Source organism: Semicossyphus pulcher, unplaced genomic scaffold (genome assembly GCF_022749685.1).
Source record: "Semicossyphus pulcher isolate SPU_LCO1_2020_fin unplaced genomic scaffold, fSemPul1.0.p SCAF_7, whole genome shotgun sequence".
NCBI classification, from domain to species: Eukaryota; Metazoa; Chordata; class Actinopteri; order Labriformes; family Labridae; genus Semicossyphus; species Semicossyphus pulcher.
The window spans coordinates 9,701,803-9,723,044 of NW_027211748.1; the positions used below are offsets into that span (position 1 = coordinate 9,701,803).

The window sequence follows — 21,242 nt, forward strand, 5'->3', positions numbered from 1 at the left end:
TGCATGTACTGTTTTGAGTCCCTGAGATTGTTAGAAGTATATCGTTTTACCACACTCACTGTGCTTGAATCCTGTCAAAACAGTACATCTGTATCCATTGCTGCCCATTTTTACTCTATTTGTCTTGTTTTTATTCCGGATGTTATCCAATTTGTTCATCCAAAAATCAGAAATAAGCTTAAGACTGATATATGATACTCTAAAGTAAAAACTGTAACCAGGTTTACTTGTATTTTACTGACACACACCAACACATCATGTTTCTGTTTTGCATGGAAACTGTCCATGTGTTTTATCTTTATTAACCAATAGGGGGAGCTGTTGACACATGCTAGTGATCATCAAACCAGTAACCCCACTCTGAAGAGATGAACTCGACACCACCATTGTTCTCCAGTAAGCCTTCCAGCAAAGACCGAGGTAAACTTTCCACATGTTACAGTTATCAAACATTAAATTATGACCAGTTTCAGCTTGAAAAATCCACATTAATGTAACTTATTATAGAGACAAACAGCTGATTGTCATCTTACGTTGTAGATCAGGATTTCCCACCACTGGGCAATTTGGAAGACCAAGTAACAAAAAGTGAGATGTAACAGTATCTGTTTGTGTGTAGGGGTGTGGGTGCATGTTTGGGGGTGGAGGTCGTGATGTGTTGAAATGAGAAGTGACACAAGACAAAAACATGCTCCTTGTTAGTATTTCAGTCCAATGACAAGTTTTTCCTGTTTTCTTTAAAATGTTACCATGCAGTAACAATCATTAAAACCCATAAATAAGCATAACTGAAAACAGATAAATATATATAGTACATAAATACAGTGTTTATGCATATAGTAAAAAAAACACACATTAGCTGAAGTCAGAAGGTTGACATGGAGCGGCTGTAAGGCACATTTGAAGATGATCACATATAACATAAAACAGAATTTGTGATTTTCACATTACAAACGTTGTTCACGTCTTCATTCACACAGTTTTCCAGTGTTAACAAATAATTTATTTTTCGGGGCCAGTTATTTTTAGGTGTCAGCTGAGCACCGTTTGTCGGGAGCAGGTGCCTCCAACTTATAGGAGTGTTATATTACCTTTGAAGGTTGTGGACTCAAACATTTAAACTGGCACAGTGTCCTTTTTCCTCACTTTAAGTTACAAAAGCATTAACTCTGCTCTGTTACCCGCTGGATACGCTCCACCCTAAGAAAATATTTCTCTTGTTACCAAAAAGCCTGCTAATACGTCCGTTGAGCTACCATTTGGTTTGATCACAGTATGATAAATGAAAAAACGAATTATGTGTTATTTAATCAAATCTTTTTGTATGTTTTATGTACAATATTATCTTTGTGTCAAGTCAGAGTTTGATGGTGTGTAAATGCAGTAGGTTAAGACTTAGAGCATGCTCACCACAACTGATATACGCCTTAGCTACTGACAGATAGTCCTCTGTGGGATACATACAGCTTTCCATCCACTGAACTGCAGCAGGTGGACGTCATGCTCTGTATGTTTCACGTCCTTCTGTTTTCTCAGAGTTATTTCAGCCATTTTCAAGTCTTACAGTTTAAGTGAAATGTTCCTTTGTGAATAGCTTGCAGCATCATTTGGAGATTCCTAAGCCGGTCTTCATGTACTCGTAAACCACGTAGCTGATGCTGACAGCAGGAATGACCTTCATGAAGTTTGGTAAAATGCCTCTGTAGAGTCCGAAAAATCCATCTTTGGCTACGATCTTCTTCATCAGACTGCTCATGGACGGCTGGTCGGACGCATCCAGAGACGCTGCAGAGGGAAGACAGTTAGGGACGCAGCAATACTGAAAATAATGGGTACCTTTGCAGAGCCTGAACACCACATAAACATCTTTCCTATCATGAAAATTTGTATGCACTGATTAATTATGAAAGTTCTTTCATTACTGTTATCAAATATAAGTCTGGGTTTACCTTGTGCCTGCATCCGTGTGCGTACAAGTGCAAGTGGATAGCTGGCCAGCTGGCCACAGGTACTAGAGATGGTCCCACAGGCCACCAACACCAGAACACCAGGGTTAGCGGAGTCTGTGACGTGGTACGACAACCAGGCGTTCTTCAGACTCTAAGAAACACGAGAATTGTGTGACAGGAGAGCGTACAAAAACATAGAACAATATAATTCTCTGATGAAATTACGCAGCTCTGCAATCCCAGATGAAATGGTTTATTCTGCATACAAATGAGTTAATTAAACAGAGTGCACTGTGGCGTGAAATATAACTTCAGAGACCTAATACATCACAAAGCCTGCATACCTCATAAACAGCGAGGTCTATCCCAGCGTATGGAATGATGCCCACTAGGTTTGGAACGTAGCCCTTATAGAAAGCTTTGACTCCCTCATTCCTCAGGATCTTTTTGGCACAATCAAACATCCCTGAGTACTGGCCAGTTTTCCTCAGCGTCAGTCTGGTCTTTAACACCTTAAAGAGAGAAAGGTTGACTTGACTGATGACATTTTCTTTGATCCCATGAGTTAGACGGTGTGATGAAACTGTGATGCAACAGTCGTCTCACCTCCATCGGGTAGATGGCTGTCTGTGCTGTGGCCCCAGCCAGAGAGCCTGCCAGAAACCTCTTGTGCGTCTCGATCTTTTTGCCCTCTGATGATAAAAGCTTCTTATACTACAGAAAACAAACAGATGACAGGGGGAAACATCTGTATTACACATGTTTGTACTGTTATAAAGCTGAGATAATATTGTCATATATATATATATATAAAATATGCACTTCAGAGCTTACTTGTTCATATGCCATGAATTTGATGGCTGTCTCAGGTGCAATCTTTAAAACGTTGGTGCCATTCCCCCTCCACAGTGAAGTGAGACCTCCCTCTTTGATCATCAGCTTGAAGCCCCCGATGAGACTTATCCGGTTGGTTTTGGAGGAATGAACCTGCAGGGCAAATACATAACATCACTAATTAATTTCTTCCTCTAAGAGAAAAACAGATTTTTCTGTTGTTTTTTTTTGCTATATCTCACCTGCATGAAGACTTTCATTCTGTCCAGAGGGGCGGTGCCGGTGCGAGAGACGGCCCCCGCCACTGCACCTGCAACAAGCTGCTTCCACCAGCCGCCTGAGCTCTTCTCCTCCTCTGTGAACTCATCTGGGATGGCAAGACTGTCGCCTATGTCCAGCACCTAGTGATAACAAACCAATTAGTCAAATCACTTTTTTATTGACACTGGTCAAACTAAAGGCATGTATCAGTATATTTGCTCCTGATAGAGCTATAAACACATAAATTCAGTGTGCATTTATGGCCATAATAAATATTGTTAGATATCAGAAAGACTTTGCCATAGAGTGTGAATGTGAATTTCTCCGGAAAGCACGTGTCACAAAGCGTCTGTTTGTTCAGTTGTCAGTGTGACAAAAAAAATCTCACAAGTCTACAATCACTTCTCCTTTTGAGGTCTATTTTCACAGTGATGCAGCAACTACTCTTTTAATCTTGACAAACTCAAGTTGTACACTGAGAGCGCAACGTTTACAACACATTGAGCAAAAGGTTTCAGCCGGGAAGTGAACCAAATAAAAGCATGTCATGTTTCTCTTCACTGTGTATTTGTTGACACTTAGGCAAAGAAAAGCCCACAATGAGCCGAAAAACTGCAGAAGTTGTTTGTTGTAACAAACAATGATTTGTGCTCCTTATCCTTCAGATTGTGAAATCATAATCACTGAGCCGACTGACCCTTGTCTTGCTCGCTTAGCTGTTTCAGATAAACACGTCCAATGTTTTCCCAAAAGCAGGAAGGTGTCAGTGCCAAACATGCTGCAGAGGCAATTAAAAGCAACTCTGAAAGGAAACACACAGGCCTGTGTAGTAAGCAGGTGTCGAGCAGTCACTTCTGTGACATTTATGATATGAGAATGCAGCTCTGTCTGGCTTTGTTACATAACACGCTAAATGTGCAGAGAAGATTTATGTGCATGGTCAGTCAAATATCTTGTCAGTGACATCTTCATTTGCGCTACAGAGGTTGAGGATATAAACAGCGTGGGGCTGTGACCTCGTTACGTTGGACAGTTTAGTCTTTCAGAGCTGCTGCCAAAATCTGGACTACAGAGAAAATCCATAAATCCAACGCAAGAGGACTAGACGATACACGTGATGTATTCCACTGCAGCTGCGTCCGTATTCGTCTATAGGATGTGTTTGGGAGTGTTTGTGTGTCCTTTACTGTGGAGTGTTTCCAGTAGCGTATGATCTCTTCCAGGTTGTGGGCAGGGTGGAACAGGAAGTGCTCTCTCCACTCGTTCCAGTCCACCACCATGGTCCCATCAATGTCCATACTAAGGAAAGATACAGAAAAGAACAAAAAACTTATTATGTTGTCATTAAGTATAATAAGCATGGCTGTGATGCAGATAAAGACCTCAAGTTACACACAAGCAATAATCAAGGTCACAGATTAAATAGAAACATGTTGCAGGGGATAGAAATGGAGGTCATACCTCTGCAGTATTTTCAGGGCATTCTCTCTGCTGATATCTATTCCCAGCTCTGCTAGGGACTGCTGGATCTCTGAGGCATCAATGCGCCCTGACACAACATAAAAACTCCACTCAAACATGCTGCAGTATAAACAGAGGGTATGTGTTGTTGTAAACATTCATGGCAAGTGAACCATCATGCCAAGTTTTTTATTACCATCATTGTTTCTGTCCAGACTCTTGAACGTGAGCCTCAGCTTCTTCTCGTGCTCCTTCAGATACTTGGAGAACTCGTTGAAGTCCAAACTACCATCTTTGTTTTGGTCACCAGATGACACAATTTTCTGCAGAAAGGAGATAACATCTGTTGTTAATTTGCCTTTTCCCATGGTGAGTCACACAGCCTCCCACACAGTCACATTACCCAGGAATTCCATGCAAAACGAGCAGGCCAAGACCTGAACTCCTGCATACACAGGACCCTCTGGCCCCTGAGGAGGTTTTTACCTGTGCAGCACCCTGGCGGAATATGCCCATTGCCTTCAGGCCCGCACGTAATTCAGCGACGTCCACCTTCCCATCATTATTAGTATCCAGCCTCTCAAACAGGTCCTGGTATGACCTCTCACTATTGGCATCCCAGCACCGGGCGTTTGATAGTAAAAACGTCCGTAACGTTGGATACATTGTAGCGCTAATGTGGAAGCAGCGTCCGGGCGGGTCTTCCTCCTGCAGTCCGGATTGGAATGATGATTGTTATGAATCCATATTAGAAATCATTTTTAAACCCTGCTAAAATCCAGACAGGAGCTCGGCGATGAAAGAGGGGATTCCGGTGACTTTATTTTGCAGACTGTCCCGTGCAGAGCTGTTTTCTGTGGCTTATCAGGCGAACTGCAGCAACCGGGGGCGGAGCTATGGGGGCTACGTAGCCACGCGACGTTTCTTACGGAAAAGCAGGAAAGATCATAAAATAAAAAAAGTGTTGATATAAATAACCCCGGGATTAAGCGTGTGGATAATCCGGTTTATGCTCCAAATGGTGCGCGTTCTCATCTGTTTTATTAACCTTGAGCTGTGTGATATGTGGTGGTGCATTACCGAGAAGGTTTAATCTCTTCATCTCTAGCAGGACGTGTCAGTAGAGAAACACACAGCATAGAATTTCGAGCTGCGCAGCGTCGCTGGTCGCCACTAGAGGGCGGTGTAGTCTCGTACTATAATGGGAGTGAACAAGAAAAATAGTCCCTTCAGTAGACTACTTGATGAAATGTAGCTGGTTTCTATAGAAAAAATGGTAAAATGATACTCTATTCAAGTTACATAAACAGGCTGTTTAGATTTTAACAGGGTAATCTCACCACTCTGAAATATTTTACTGTGGATCTCTAAATTATATGTTTAAATCATAAGATCATCAGTAACTGTATGCATTATGTATATTGTTTGGTTTTTACAGTTTAACAAATTATTTCATAACAAAACAAAATATTAGTTTTTTGTTTGTTTCTTTAAGTTTTTTCACAGTGCACATATCAATGGCATGTTGCTCTCGGGCCTTCTTCCGGGCTGTATCAAAAGAGAAAGAAACAATAATATTTAAGAGGTCACATGGCCTCCTTTAGCAACATGACAGCACAGCTAATATCAAATGGTAGTTATTGTTTACTTCCTATGTGGAGTTCTTTATGTAGTGCAAAGACTATCTTTATTTTATGTCACCTAGACACATTATATCTTCAAGAGCTCTGTAGTTAAACCTTTCATTTCCCCATGTGCATAAATCTATGTAGAAAATGTGACCATTGTCAGATGCGGAGGAGCTGTATGGAGGCTCAGGACCAACTGGAAAAGAAATGGTAGGTGGAGGGAGACATATTTAGGACAGGGATTTCTCCACTCCCACACCCATGAAAGAGAAGCTGCATGTGAAGCCTCCTCCACCATCCCTGCATGAGGTAATCAACTCAACTTCACAATGTGTTGCAACAGTCCACCACCTAGTCCACAGTGAAATAGCAAGAAGCTACAAATACAAATGGTCAAATCCTGTGCTGTGGGCACACAAATTTTACAAATATTATTGTGATGGGATAAATTAAATACAAGGAGTCGTGTATTTTAATCTCACTCATCTGCATAGCAAAAGCATACATACTCAAGGCCCCTATACCATAGTTGAAGAAGCTCCACATTGAAATACAGTTTACATGTTGATAAATGAGTAATAATGATCCAATAACATGAAGTGATACTGTGAATGTGACCTTCCTCTTGGAATTTTTGGGCATATTTTGCTGATAACTTCCTATACTTTCCCTTTCACTAATTAGGTATATTTCTTATGTGTGGTATTGCTACTTTTACTTAAGTAAATGATCTGAATACTTCTTCGACAACCATTTAGAGAAAACTGAAATATTCAGAAGCATAAATTGTAGGCTATATTAAAAACTCTGATTATGCCCTTTGTGAATAACTTTATTCAAATGTCTGTTAGATTTGGCTATACAAATAAATATATAAATTATAGTAAATAGTAAATTGTAACTGTCATGTGAACCCAAAACAAAACAACCAAATTCAAAGTGAGAATTATACATCTTTATATGCTTATGTGTATATGATTTGGGGTATGAGAGTGGCTGTTGGGTTCTGCTGTCTGAGTCTAATCTAAAAATCATATTGGGGCATTGTGACAGATTTTTTGTGTTGTCATATCCTTATTTTGCATTTCCTCTTTTTGTCACACGCCAGCTTCCTTTTATTTTTCCCAGTCATTTTTTTGTCACGGGAACAATGTCACTTCAGTGCATTAACTCACTGTAGCTTCTGTTGGTGACGCAGGAAACAGTGTTTCTCCTTGCAGTGGGCGGTTTAAATGAGCTTCAGTCGGTGCACAATCGTGACTTCGGGATGTCTCGTTTTTTTTATTGCGGCTGCATTGTCCAATCAAACGACGGAATTCCCATGACGTCATGAATTGTATTTCTGTGGGAGGAGAAGGAGGAGATTTGAACTTCGGAACGTGTCTGCAAACTGCAGCTACAACCAGCAACAGCTGAGAGAGCAGCAGCGACAGAGCAGGGAAAGTGTTCAGCTGTCTGTCAGCGAAACCACTTCACTCAGGGCTTTTTGTTCCACAGTTTTCTCACGTTTAGACACAGCATGTCGTTCATTCTTATGAAGAAAAAGAGATTTAAGTTCAAAGTAGACTTCGACTTGGAGGAGTTGTCATCGATCCCCTTCGTGAACGGAGTTTTATTCTGTAAAGTCAGACTGCTGGATGGAGGCTTTGCTGAAGAGTCGTCTCGGTAAGAGTTTTGCTATTTATGGCAACAGTTCACTGGTCGTTTGAGCAGCTAAATAACGATACATTTAGGTGGAATATGTGTTCTGTTTGACGCTTTTAAGTCCCTATTAAGTTGTCGTTGGACAGCTGTTAAGTTTATGTTATCTCGGATTTGCTTCTTTGTTGGAAACGGTATTTTATGACCGTTAATGTGTCGTTAACGTTTACCTACAGCCATAGCCGTTACTGGGGAAACATCCATCTAGGTTAACTAAAGTTAAACTTAACCTAGCTTTTGGCTGAAGTTTGAAAAAGAGGGAACTATATGTTAACTTACCCAGCAGAGAGTTGGGGATTTGCCGCTGCTGCAAGGTCGTGATTGAACCTGATTTTAAAGTCTAATAATCTTGTTCAAGAAATACAGATTTATTTTTTAATATAATAGTTAACATTGTTTATAAAGTTAATCAAAGCATTTACTAAGCAACAAGTACTGTTGGTGAACATATTTAGCTAGATTTCGGCTGGAGTCTTTCACTTAGCATATACCTCAATAGATTAATAATGTTTATAGGATGAGACTTAAGACTAAAGATACTATAGATACTTCTAAGATGATACTTTTAACTGTATAAATTGAAGACTGAAAATACATTGAATATTTTTATCAGAACACAGAGACTGCCAATAATTAATTTATTCCTTTTTTCATTTGTACATTATATATATATATATATACATATTATCTTTATAACTGTGGTGACCAAAACAGCATTTTCTTCCATTGCAAAGGAGCAAAAGTTCTCCCTTCCAGCCTGTGATCAACTGCCTGTACAGCATTTAAATGAGTCACAGTGGAAAAACGCACACAGGCACACAGCACATGTCAAACGGTCATTACTTTGCCATGGTAACTGTTCCTACAAACTACTGTGTAAACAGTGTATTCTTGGTGTTATCCTGCTCTAACCACAACTTTTGTCACTTTCTGAAAACAATCTTGTTTATGTTGTAGGGAGCGTATTATAATTTCAATGTTTAGTTATTGTCAAAAGAAGAGTTGTTGTTAAGACATAATATTACTACTTAGTCTTCTTCGTAAATTCTGCATGCAGGCTACTCTCGCAAGCCAGTCTCCTCAGTGCTCAGTATTCATTATGCCTTTGTGTTTAAGTTTCTGTATGAAGCAGTGTTTCTAAATGTGCTTCTCTCACAGGGAGCAGGTCCAAGCCAACTGTGTCCGCTGGAAGAGAAGATTCTCTTTCATGTGTAAGATGAGTGCCAACGCTGGGACAGGTGTACTGGACCCCTGTTTGTGCCGGGTGTCTGTGCGTAAGGTACAGGACATTTTTTTTCAGGCTCTGTTTTGTTGACACTACAAAAATGCTTAGTATCATCAGCAGAGTCCAGACAGTTAACTCAGAATGTGCTGAGCCATACCATTAAAGCTTCACTCAGGAAATACTACAATACTGCAAAGAGTCACAAATGTTAAACCAATGTAACCTCGCTAATATTGTGTTTTTGTCATTTTAGGAATTAAAGGGTGGAAAAAGTTTCGCAAAGGTAAAACTTCTGTTCTGAAGCCTGTTGAATTTAATTTTTTGTAAACATACGAGACTACCTTTAGAACAGCGTAACCATAAAATGTATGTTCAAACAGTTGGCCTTCAAGTGCACTCACTTTTCTGTGAGTCTACTGTTTTCTGACAATGTTTTTATTTCTAGTTTCCGGCTTTGGTTACTGATTGAAACTTCTAACCCTAAAACCAACACTATGTTAACCAATAAGATTAATAATTATTTAACAGTAAGGTTATCTATCAAGGATAAAGGATCTCTCTGAGACACTTTTTCAGAGAGACATTTCTCTGTCACTGTTCCACATCATTTATATTCAGTAAAAACCTATATGTAACTATTTAAATTGACTGTGAAGTGGTTCAAACTGGTTAATATTTTATATCTCTGTGCAGCTGGGCTTTGCTGACTTGAACCTGTCTGAGTTTGCTGGATCTGGCAGCACCACACGGCGGTGTCTCCTGGAGGGATACGACACCAAGAACACACGACAGGACAACTCGATTCTGAAGGTGTGGTGATGGTCTAACACAAAGCTCTGCAATCCTCCTTTAGCTTTGGTGCAGTCCAGCGATTTATTCTTACATGTTTGGTTAAATACATTGAATTTTATCAATGTATAGATATGCCTATGAACACGTCACCAGTTCTTGAGTTTGTCTGCAGACATAGACACTCTTCATTGGAATGAAAAAGTTGAATGTCTTGGTACATGTCTGAGCCTGTGGACTGTAAGCGTCCCGAGCCATGGGAATGAATTTTAAATATGTGGATTCTTCCTGGGGCACAAATTCACAATGTTCTTTCATTGAAAAACATGTTATTATCACTTTGGTTTACAGTAACACTCACATTACTCCCTCTACAGGTTGTCATCACCACGCAGCTTATGTCTGGAGACCCCTGTTTTAAAACGTAAGAGCTCATCTTTACTATATTCTTCTCTTGTTTCCTATTATTGATCATGAAAGTCTAAATATCAGCTTAATTTAAAACTTCATACTAAGAAAGTGTTGACCTATCTTTTACTCTATTAATCGACAATATGCTACAGTTGCAGTTTCAAAGGAAGTGTGTACCCCACATAGAAAAGTCTGCGACTAACCACAGAGGAAAGTGTCTCCATCACATCCTGTTAGTTGCAACCTTTAATACACTCTTGTCTAACTCAGACACGTACGGAGTTTATGTCTCGTTATACATTCTGAAGAGTTATTTTTAATCAGGACTATCTCACAGTCTTATTTGAGAGCTAATAACACGTCACCCTGACCATAACTTGGCCCGCGTCAGTGGTTGTGTGAGGTTTGTCACAGAGGAGGTGACGTAACATCAAACTCCTCAGAAGCCCGTGCCGTGTGCAAACAGTCAGCTTTCTTCAGCCAACTCGAGTCTCTCCCTTTGTTCTCCCATGTTCCACGCCCTCCTGGTGTAATAATACACACACGGCTGCCTAGGAGATGTCTAAACTGTAAACTCAAGTCTAGTCCAGTCATTCATCCCACACAGTGTTACTCATCATGTGTGGAGGATTTACAACAGTCCATAAACAACGATGACGCTCATTTCTCACTCACTTTTTGTCTGCGTCTCAGCCCTTATTTATTATAGCATTAGCAGAGATATATAATAATATTATATCAATATGGAAGTAATTGTCATACTTTTTGAATTTACTTATTATGTATCCAATTATAACTAGTGTTTAATTTAATCAAGAGACTGTTGGCTTTGATGTTTGCTTGCAATCTGTGGATGTATCTGTAGTTCAGCCAACACATAACACAGTATTTTCACAAATAAAGTTACGTTTAATTGCTGCACATTTGCATAAATCTGTTTAATAACCCTTCAGAGGAGAGGAGATAAAAATCAGCTTGACCTTTTTCGACTGAAACAAACACAAAAACATCCCAGTGTTACTGTTGGTCATGGCTCATCGCCTTTTTGACCATGAAGCAGAGGAATATACTAATTTTAAATTAGCAACAAGCAATATAAGTTGTTTTAAGAAAAATGTGTCAATCCAAGGACAGCAGGGTGCATTACTGTGCTACCGTGTCTTTTTGTATCCTACAACCAGTAGTCACCACTACACACAGGGACTTTAATCAAATTTGTTTTATATAGAGACATTTTGCTGGTGATTAAGTGGTTGAAGGTTGAATACTTTACTTGAGACATTACCCATCCTCTGAGTAACATCACTCTTTTCTCTTCTCTTCAGTCCTCCATCCACAGCCATGACTCTGGGAATCCCACAGTCTGAAGCTGAGTGTCTCCTGGAGGACAGAAAGGGAGGGGACATGTACTTATCCCCCTCATTCACTGGTATGTGATTAGACTGTAAGGCTACAAGAGCACAATTTAACATTTTACAGTTCTTGATAAAAGCAAATATTTTGTCACAACTTAAGAACAAAAAAAATCATGTGGAAATGTAAGGGCCCGATCAGACAGAGTGCATTTTGCAGGCTGTAAAACGTGAGGCGCGTTGCCCTGCCTTTTTTGTTGAAGCCTATGGTTTGCTGTTGTTAAGGCAACCACCGAATCATAGCCGCCATTAATCTAACCGTTAAATGGTAAACTGACAGAAGGCCCGCCTCTCCTTTCATCCGGTTGGACAATGAGAAAAAACGCCAATGACGTCGGCTGAGTTGAAGTTTTTTCAACTCAAACCGCTCAGAGCGTTTCCTCAAAAACGCGAGGCGCACAGAGCGGAAAAACACAAGGTGCTCTGCAACGCAAAAGCAATGACAAAAAAGCTGCCCCCAGCTGCTAAAACGCGTTCTGTCTGATTGGGCCCTAAATCCTCAAGGTTTTAACATTAGAGATTAATATCTTTTATTGAATAGTTGTTTTAGCTGTGTGTCCATGTATAGGGTAAATGTATAGGCTCAGTAGGGACTTGGCTTGGGAACTGGAGGGTGGCCAGTTCTAGTCCCAATACAGACCTAGCAAAGCGGAATTGGGGCTGGTAGCTGAAGAGGTGCCAGTTCCTTTCCTGGGCTCCGTCGAGGTGTCCTTGAGCAAGGCTCCGAATCCCCCACTGCTCAGGGCGCATGTCCATGTGCAGCCCCCTCACTCTGACATCTCTACATTAGTGCATGTCCATGGGATCCTGTTTGTGCATGTGTGTATTTCAGGTCATGTTTGTAAAAACAATGAGAAGATTGAATTTCCCCTCGGGGATTAATAATGTATGTCTTCATCTTTATCTTCTTCAGAGACTCCAGTAAAGTCAGTGTCAGTCCCAGAGGAGCTGGTAGCATACGGTCACTCCCGAACACCCAGTTATGCAAGTGGGCAGTCAAAAATCTCAGGTACTAAACACACAGACGCACATTTGTTCCCTTCATACAGAAGCAACACAACTACCGCACCAGCTACACAATCATTGGCAAAACCTCAGTGTTTGAGTTTTTCTCCCCTGTACTGCAGGTTACAGCTCCAATCACTCCAGTTTAACAGATCTGAGCCATCGGAGGAGCGCGTCCGGAGGTTCTGCCTCCACAGGCATCGGCAGCATCCTGGACCCCACTGATCCTCAGGGGGAGAGAGGAGAGAGGGAGAGCAGGACGACTCCCCCAGTCTCCGAACACCCGTCTACCCCTGCTAAAGGTCCAAGGTAATACACGTGGTTACCAAGGGCTTGTTGAATGATGTTGATTATGGTGGTTTTGACCTTTGTGTGTAAGGACCTTGTTATAAACACACCTGGAGATCAGACTGAAGTACATTTGTATAATATTCCACACGATTTCTTTGCAGACATCCAGTAAAGCAGAACTCAATGGAGAATCAGCTGATGAGAGTTGATGCCACCAGGGTGGATGCTGATGACATAATAGAGAAAATCCTGCAGAGCCAGGATTTCAGCCATGGCTTCTTGGACTCCAGTGCAGAGGGTGTGTACAACTAATCCCTAACTTATTGGACTCATGAAGGCGCGCTTGGAAGGTTGCCTGTAATCCTGCTGATGGGATCAAATTACTTTGAGATGTTGCAAAGAAACAACATGTTTAAAAAATTCCTTTAAATGCTGAATGATGACTAGATGTTAATGATGACCGATCACAAATATGACTGTAGTTTGAACAATATCTACTGTCCTATCTGCCTAAATATGAAGGTAGGTTGTGTAAGAATTAAAGAGGCGAGGTTGCATTTCATATCTATGAATACCACAAGGGCAGATTAACCTCAGTGATGGCTGAGCATACATTGTGGCTGCAGAGACTTCATGTCGAGGACGGTCATTTATTGTGTCAAGAAATTGTGACCCACCCCCATTCTTTAAGACTAAAGTCGCACATGTTGTAATTGAAGAAGAGCGTCTTTTGATGTTCAATCAGCTCTGAAACATCTGTGCCTGTTTGGTTTGTTGTTAGCTGCCAGCCTTCATACAATTCCTCCCCATCAGTTGTTATTTGTTTTTACAAATTCTAGAAACTAAGAGTGAGCCATTTTCCAACCTGATTGTGCTCTGGTTTGCAGTATTCTTATTTCTAATGCGTGTGTGTGTGTGTGTGTGTGTATTTCTGCAGAGGAGGGACTCAGCTTGTTTGTTGGTCCTGGTGGGAGTACAGCTTTGGGAAGCCAGCACACGAGGTGGGTGTGACTTATGTAACTGGTTTTGTTGGTCCCACACATAGACTGTATTCATTGGTCCCACACAGTAGGCGATTACTACACATTTAAGCAAGATCTGATAACTACCCTGGCTTCCTGTCATGTAACACATTGTGGTCTCTCTTTCAGGGTCGCAGCTGGAGCCTTTGAGCAGGTGGTGATCAAGCGCTAGCCTTTGGGAAACATGTGCCTGTCATTAAGGGTGCCGTATTACACTGATGCGGGAGGGGGAGGAGTAAAAACTGAGTTTTGGACAGGCCAGAACTTGCTCCTGTCACACTCCAAGAGATTTCATTTCTCTTACGCAATCCCTCTGCATCTGACCTCCAATGTTCGTTGGCCAGGAGAGCCCCCTAGTGTTCAAGAAGTGGAGGTGAAGGCCACAATATTGGAATATTTTGGTGACAGAGATAACTGCTATACTGACATTTCTGTTTGTCCTGTTGTTCTCATTGAAAACTGTAAGATGTAATGTTCACCCATATAAGTTATATTAAGCTGTTAAGGTGCGTTTCCTTTTATTTAAAAATGTATGTTTTGCTTTGGTGTGATTGATTTTGTTTCACCATTTTATATGTACCGTTTTAGGCGGGGAGGACTGATTCTCTGAGTTGAAGTCCCATCTAGAAAACTGAGGAATTTATACAGCTCCTGGCACGAGTATATCCATTACAGATAAATTCTCTGTTCACCTGGTTGTGAGGGAGGATGGCTGCATTTAAAATACCATGAAGTTTGTATGTTTTGTTCTTAGGTGTGATTTCTATTTTGTGTGAGTGTGTGCGTATGTCTGTTGTCTGTAAAGTCAAAAGTAATCCTTTTTATACCACAAATTTTGTGTGTGGCAAACTTAGTAAAATGTATATTTGCTGCCATTTAATAAGTCATATCTATAATATGTAAACTATGTATGTATCTAAGCCTAACACCATGATGTTTTTAAGATATCTTGCGTAATTTTTCAGGTTGTAAATATATGTTTTTTTAAATTTTTATTTAGTATTTAAGGCTGAATAAAAGGTAAATATAAAGTAACACAAAACGTTTTTTTATGCTACACTTTACTCCTAGATTAAAATCTATCCAGAATTAAAATTATATATATAATAATTTTAATGGTGTGTATATATATATATATATATATATATATACCTTGAAAATAAGGGCATAATTAAAAAACAAACGAAAGCTAATAGAAGACACTGATTTTTAAAATATCTAATGGGTAATTTGAAAAGGCAAGTTCAACAATGCCATTTCCGGTTCAGGCAAAATAAACATTTCAAAGTAACCATATACTGAGTACAGTGGTATGAAAAGCAAAAATAAGTAAATTGCTTTAAATATTTAAATACACCTTAACTTAATGCATCACGTCTGCATATAACACACGGACAGACACATTAAATACATTTATTTACGTCATCAGATGAAATTTAAATTATTTGTGCCTACATGCTTTTATTTTTCAAACGGAACACGGGTTGAAGTATCTCCGGTTAATCACAGCAGCAGTCCGTTCACACTGCACCACTAACGTTACAGTTCCGTTTCCACCTCGCAACGGCACTTCAGCTAAACGACGGCGGGAAGTTGTTTTCATCAATTTAACCACAACTCAACAACTACTAAACGGACGAAATTGTTAACGATCGACATATCACTATCTAGTATTGATGGATCTGTAATCGGAAAAACGCTAACTGTAAATTAGGCTTAGCGGCGTGGGCTTCAGCTAACATGGCTAACGTCGGAAACCAGCTACCAACACAGGCCGTTAGCAAGTCTGCACCAGGAAAACATGGAAATGTATTGCCCCTGTGGGGTAACGAAAAGACTATGAACCTCAACCCAATGATTCTTACAAATGTACTGTCTTCGCCGTATTTTAAAGTTCAGCTTTATGAACTTAAGACCTATCATGAAGTTGTGGACGAAATCTACTTCAAGGTAACATTAGCAAATGCTAAACCGCATGCTAGCTTGATAACCAATGTCTCAAGCTAGCGTTATTATGGTAGCAATGTACTTAAGTCGTTAAATAATAATAGTTTAGGTTTACTTTAGGTACACTAATTTAATAATATAATTGAGCATACATGTTTAATTAAGAGCGCAGTGAGTTTATCCGTAATAAAGCGTTACTAACGTTAACTTTAAAGCTAGCTTCCAAACGTTAGCTACTAAGCTACATCAAACATGGTGCATGGTGCCAACTAGGCTGCCGTCTTTAACACAGGATGGTTTAATGTTATGTTTCGATTTTTTTTGGAGAATGGGTAGATGGAGAGGGCCATTAATTTGTAGTTTAAATGTTAACCCTACTCCAGAAAGTTTAAGAACTATAAGGACACTTCATTATTTCGGATACTACTTAAGATGTGTTTACAGTTTGGATGGGGAACATCCATGACAGTCATGATAACGTTACGTCATCAGGGACATTGGGATTAGCGGTCTGTTGCTTGTTGTGTGTAAGGCAGCTCACATAAAGTCGAACATTCAGTTGTCCACGTGCGTAAACTAGTCTGATTATATTCTCTGTGTATTTACAGGTGACTCACGTTGAGCCTTGGGAAAAGGGGAGCAGAAAGACTGCAGGCCAGACTGGAATGTGCGGAGGGGTAAGTGGGAAGTACGTGCTTTTTATACTCCCCATATATTCCCTCCTATATATTCCCCTTCAATTTGTGAATGCTGCTGCCATGCATTCTGTTAAGATCACTTTATGATTAACAAGTAGGACAAATTTACAGGGTACATTAGTACTTTAATTATTGCACTTTACTTCTTGGAGATTATTGTCAAAGGGTGAGTCGTTACCCTTAAGTTAGTTGTGAATAATGTTCAATCATGTGCTGTATAAAAATGTCTTCATCTTCATCCGTAGGTGCGTGGAGTTGGGACTGGTGGTATTGTGTCTACTGCTTTCTGCCTTCTATACAAACTGTTTACTCTCAAGCTGACCCGCAAACAGCTGATGGGTCTGATCACTCACACAGACTCTCCGTACATCAGAGCTCTCGGCTTCATGTACATAAGGTAAGGTTCTATGTGTAAATTTGCCTAATTTGATTACAGTAACTTTATGATGTTGAATTTTTTTAGACTAAAACTGTTTACATGTTATTTATGAAAAGGGAATTGAAGGTAAGGCCCATTAAATTAAAAACATATAGATTAAGTGAGTTAATTGATGTAAGTATGCTCCTAAGATGTTTCCTATGTACAAGGGTTTTAATTTAAATCACTGGCAATGTTACTATCACATGTCTGAAAAATTAGTGTATTAAGTATCACTGAAACAAGTCCATACTAATATGATTGAAATGCATGCAATATCACAAAATAACAATGACAGAAATGCTAACATTGTGCTCTGTGTTGTGCCTCAGATACACTCAGCCCCCAGCTGATTTGATAGACTGGTACGATGGCTTCCTGGATGATGAGGAGGTATGTCACCTCGGGTAATAATTTGATGTTTCTTCCTCTCTATTACAGTTACACAACATGCGCTTAAAGCTGTCAGTTCCCCTCTTGTGATGCTAATAGCTGATTTTTCACCTTTGCCTTCATTTGGCTTAATTATCCCCAGTTTTGTCCTCTAAATCTGAGTAGCTCAGTTACTTGTTCACTGCTCTGCTGCTGATTTTTTCTTTTTTTTTTTAAATCAAGGTAAGTAAATTATATGATGCTGAGTAAATCTTTAAGTCAATGTAATATTAAGGCATGCCCTTGTTATTATCAGGACTTGTTGCACACAACTGAATTTGGGATTTAAAAAAAAAAAAGGCAATTCATAAGGATACTCGCTCAAATAGACACACACTAATTACAGGAAACGTGAACTTATGATAAAGTTTATTGTGTTTTCTTCAAATTTAGTCGATTATATTTTGATCCCAGATTGTGCAGCCAGGCCTCCTATGTTGTTCTGTTGCATTTGAATTGATCATATAAATTCTACCCAACTGGTTAATTCCCCTGTTTTTTTCTTTAGATGCCCATTGTGCAGCAGGTGCATTGGAAATTGTATCTCAGCACTGTTGGTTTGCGTGTGTGAGTGCAAAGCGGCTGTTCTTTACCATATAAAGTTAACAACTCTTGAACTGGTGTGCACATACTACCTGCTCCAATCTGTGCTTACACTGTGGGCTATTTATTATATCACTACGGCCCTTTATGAGTTCATTGTGGTTTTGGGAGATTGAGGGAGAAAGCCAGGGCTTCTCTCTCTCTTTGTTCCTCTGGCTCAATGATTGTGTCACAATGTTTTCAGATACTGCCCTCCTTTCCTTTCCTTTCTACTTCAATACAACCTTTTTTAAGACTTTGTTTTTAACTGGTGACTTGAAGGAAAAGAGAGAGGATCTGACAATACAATAAAATTTTCTCACCGTATTAATGCCCTCATAGTAAATACAGATCGCAGGAACTGCCCTGCCAGTTTAGATGAGACAATTTTTATGATATTTGTAGTTCTGTTCTCTATTTAGAATAATCAAAGTAAAGCCAGACACATTTTATTGATGAGAGATTAAGCTACATGAACAGAGGTGAAGGTTCAGTACTTGGTCATCACAATTTGTATTTTGATTTGAGGCAAAATAATAAAAAGTGATCAGATTTATTTTCGACCTGCTTGTGTGTGCTAATGAAGTTTTTCAACCGTTTAATTCTAGGAGCTCGACGTGAAGGCTGGAGGTGGCTGCGTGATGACCGTTGGAGAGATGCTGCGCTCCTTTTTGACCAAACTTGAGTGGTTTTCCACTCTGTTCCCGCGTATCCCCGTGCCTGTGCAGAAGAATATAGACGTGCAGATGAAGGCTAGGCCTCGAAAGGTTGTGCAGAAGGAGCCGCAGGAGGAAGAAGAAGCAGCAGCAGCAGCCTTGGCAGAGACGGGGAGGCCAGGGGAACGACGCCGCTCCAGGTAATACAGTAAATCATTCTGGACTATCTTGTCCTTAAACTTTTCAACCTGGGAAGTCCTGGCTAGCTTCTGTGGTTACAAATGAGAATACCAGTCATAAGCATGGATGGACCACTGAGCATGCCTACCGGACAGGGGCCTTAAAGGTAAGGCAGCCCATATCCAAAAATTTGTTAACATTTGTTGCTTTCAAAATCATTAACGCAACACAAAATGACTGCAAAGCCACAAAAGATCTGAAAATGACCACAGAGGGACAGAAATATATACAGAACAAATAAATAGAGATGCAAAAAGTCCACAAAAAGAAACAAAATACCTACAAAGCATCTAGAGAACAGGATGCTTCAGGTCAAGCAACTGGATCTGAGTCACTGGGCATCAGTTACTTTGTAACAGTGTTTATTCAGATTTGTGTCTTTGTTGCTAATGTTGTCTTTAATTTACTGAACCAGAAAACTTGGTTGCTTAAAGCTAATGGTACCTTTCTTGCCAGGACACCCAGACGAACCCCGAGCCCCCGAAGGTCACCCAAACGGTCAAGGAGCAGGAGTCACCACCGTGAGAAAGAACGCCACGGGCCCAGCTTCGACCGAGAGCTGGAGAGGGAGCGTGACCGCCAGAGGAAGGAGAGGGAGGGCAGGGACCGAGATAGGGACAGAGGGGACAGAGGGGACCGAGGGGACAGGGAGAGGAGGCGGTCCCGCAGCGCAGACAGGAACCAAGACCGGCGAGAACGCAAAAAAAGTCGCAGTGGCAGCCGGGACCGAAGGAGCGAACGTAGAGAAAAGGACAGAGACGGAGGGGAGGACAGGAGCAGGAGGAAGGACAGGGAGCACCACAAAGATAGAGGCGCTGAGAGGGAGAGGTCCCGGGATAAAAAGAGCAGGGCAGAGACTGATGACAAGAGGCATAAAGACGACAGGGAAAGACACAGAGAAGAGAGGAAGGCCAAAAGGTTGAGCCGGAGTCGAAGCAGGGAGAGGAGGCACAAGAGTGGGGGAGAGGAGAAGAGCAGGAAAAAAGAGCGCAGCCACGACAGAGACAGGGAAAGAGACGGAGAGCAGCGTTCTCACAAACGTAGTCGTAGCAAAGAGAGGAGCCATCATCAGCGAGAGTCCAGCAACGACCATAGTAAACATAGTGAACGCAAAAGAAGTCATAGCACTGAGTAAATGTCTCCCGCAGCAATATTCTCCTACTCCTGTGTTTTTTCTTCCTTTTTTACCCAGCTGTCTGGTCCGACACTAAGGAGAAGGAATGTCAGCACACCGGACATCTGGAGTTGTTGTCTTTGGCCAATGTAATGTTGCTTTACGTTTCTCTGCCTTTTCACCCCCATTAGACCATTGTTAGACTTCATTTTATATTTGGAAGTGAAAAAAAATGGCATTTTAATTTTCTATGGTTCGTTATTCGGTTTTGCCTCAGAAAGATGTGGGTTTGTACATAATGTTTCAGAGGCTGCCTACACACGATAAAGTGCCAGGGTTGCATTTTGTTGCTGGGTTGGTTGCAGTCAGCATCTAGAGCTCAACTTATCACTATAATCATACTTTATGTCATTTATAAAGAATTCATGTTTTTATTGGTCGGTACAGAAACCCTAACACTTTATTACAGTGCATATGTCTGGAGTGTTTTCATATTTCATTGCCTTAGCCATCTGTTTCTTGTTGGAACATAAATTTAAGGGTCATAATGAACAGTTGAAGTCCAAATTTGGGTATAACGGTGAGTTGGATTAAAAATGGCTCGATGCGGCACAAATCAATTCTGTCCACAATCGTGTGTAGACAACCCGAGAATGTTTTAATCCTCTAAAGGGCAGTCTGCGAAGGGTAATTATTTGTTTTTGTTTTTTTACCACACACACCGAGCCCTGCTGGAGCTGTGTCTGGGTTATTGCTCTGTTGCATTTTGTTTTCTAATAAAACACTTTTACAAACAACACGCATCGTTCTTGTTTTGTATAAAAATTGAGTTGATACACAAAGGCGGATGACATTTTTTAAAAGTTTTATTAGAATGTAGTTAGAAAATAATTTTCCATATTAAATATACAATCAGAAGTACATACTCTGGACATGTGAACATTTCCTGATATATTACCTTTTAAGATGACTAAATTATAAATTACCAAAGTGAATAACACAAAAAGCAGGAGGAACAAAGATAAAATATATAACCTCAACCCAACAGAAGACAAAAGTACCTCAAAGTTTTTGTTTTACACAAACAGAATATAGCAACTTAAAAAATAATTTTGGCATTAGCTTCTTCCTTCCTTGTGCTTAATTAGCAAATAACTGCAGCTCTT

At 40.4% G+C, this 21,242-nt stretch overlaps 3 protein-coding genes across 3 annotated transcripts; 2 read left to right on the top strand and 1 right to left on the bottom strand.

Moving 5' to 3' along the window:
• Positions 1–685: 685 nt before the first annotated feature.
• LOC138611399 (mitochondrial adenyl nucleotide antiporter SLC25A24-like) lies at positions 686–5,233 on the bottom strand. Its single transcript, XM_069684481.1, has 10 exons — positions 4,992–5,233; positions 4,702–4,828; positions 4,506–4,593; positions 4,232–4,343; positions 3,026–3,184; positions 2,784–2,936; positions 2,556–2,663; positions 2,294–2,461; positions 1,950–2,100; positions 686–1,785 (listed from the first exon to the last, which is right to left on the bottom strand). Exons 1-10 carry the CDS (start codon positions 5,169–5,171, stop codon positions 1,604–1,606), a joined length of 1,428 nt encoding a protein of 475 aa, XP_069540582.1. The 5' UTR covers positions 5,172–5,233; the 3' UTR covers positions 686–1,603.
• A 2,320-nt stretch (positions 5,234–7,553) lies between these two features.
• On the top strand, positions 7,554–14,948 carry LOC138611636 (EEIG family member 2-like). Its single transcript, XM_069684811.1, has 11 exons — positions 7,554–7,798; positions 8,993–9,113; positions 9,313–9,342; positions 9,753–9,869; positions 10,226–10,272; positions 11,585–11,688; positions 12,585–12,680; positions 12,799–12,985; positions 13,129–13,265; positions 13,905–13,968; positions 14,119–14,948. Exons 1-11 carry the CDS (start codon positions 7,653–7,655, stop codon positions 14,159–14,161), a joined length of 1,092 nt encoding a protein of 363 aa, XP_069540912.1. The 5' UTR covers positions 7,554–7,652; the 3' UTR covers positions 14,162–14,948.
• A 570-nt stretch (positions 14,949–15,518) lies between these two features.
• On the top strand, positions 15,519–20,873 carry prpf38b (pre-mRNA processing factor 38B). The gene is made up of 6 exons (XM_069685395.1): positions 15,519–15,939; positions 16,545–16,613; positions 16,880–17,031; positions 17,385–17,445; positions 18,675–18,922; positions 19,419–20,873. Exons 1-6 carry the CDS (start codon positions 15,730–15,732, stop codon positions 20,095–20,097), a joined length of 1,419 nt encoding a protein of 472 aa, XP_069541496.1. The 5' UTR covers positions 15,519–15,729; the 3' UTR covers positions 20,098–20,873.
• The last annotated feature ends 369 nt before the right edge of the window (positions 20,874–21,242 follow it).

Coding starts and splice junctions, on each gene's coding strand:
- LOC138611399 (XM_069684481.1), bottom strand. CDS start 5,171: ATGTATCCAACGTTACGGACGTTTTTACTATCAAACGCCCGGTGCTGG. Junction 4,594..4,701: donor TCTGGACAGAAACAATGATG/GTAATAAAAAAC, acceptor ATGTTGTGTCAG/GGCGCATTGATGCCTCAGAG. Junction 1,786..1,949: donor CACACGGATGCAGGCACAAG/GTAAACCCAGAC, acceptor TTCCCTCTGCAG/CGTCTCTGGATGCGTCCGAC.
- LOC138611636 (XM_069684811.1), top strand. CDS start 7,653: ATGTCGTTCATTCTTATGAAGAAAAAGAGATTTAAGTTCAAAGTAGAC. Junction 9,114..9,312: donor GCCGGGTGTCTGTGCGTAAG/GTACAGGACATT, acceptor TTGTCATTTTAG/GAATTAAAGGGTGGAAAAAG. Junction 13,266..13,904: donor CTTGGACTCCAGTGCAGAGG/GTGTGTACAACT, acceptor GTATTTCTGCAG/AGGAGGGACTCAGCTTGTTT.
- prpf38b (XM_069685395.1), top strand. CDS start 15,730: ATGGCTAACGTCGGAAACCAGCTACCAACACAGGCCGTTAGCAAGTCT. Junction 15,940..16,544: donor TGGACGAAATCTACTTCAAG/GTAACATTAGCA, acceptor GTGTATTTACAG/GTGACTCACGTTGAGCCTTG. Junction 18,923..19,418: donor GGGGAACGACGCCGCTCCAG/GTAATACAGTAA, acceptor CTTTCTTGCCAG/GACACCCAGACGAACCCCGA.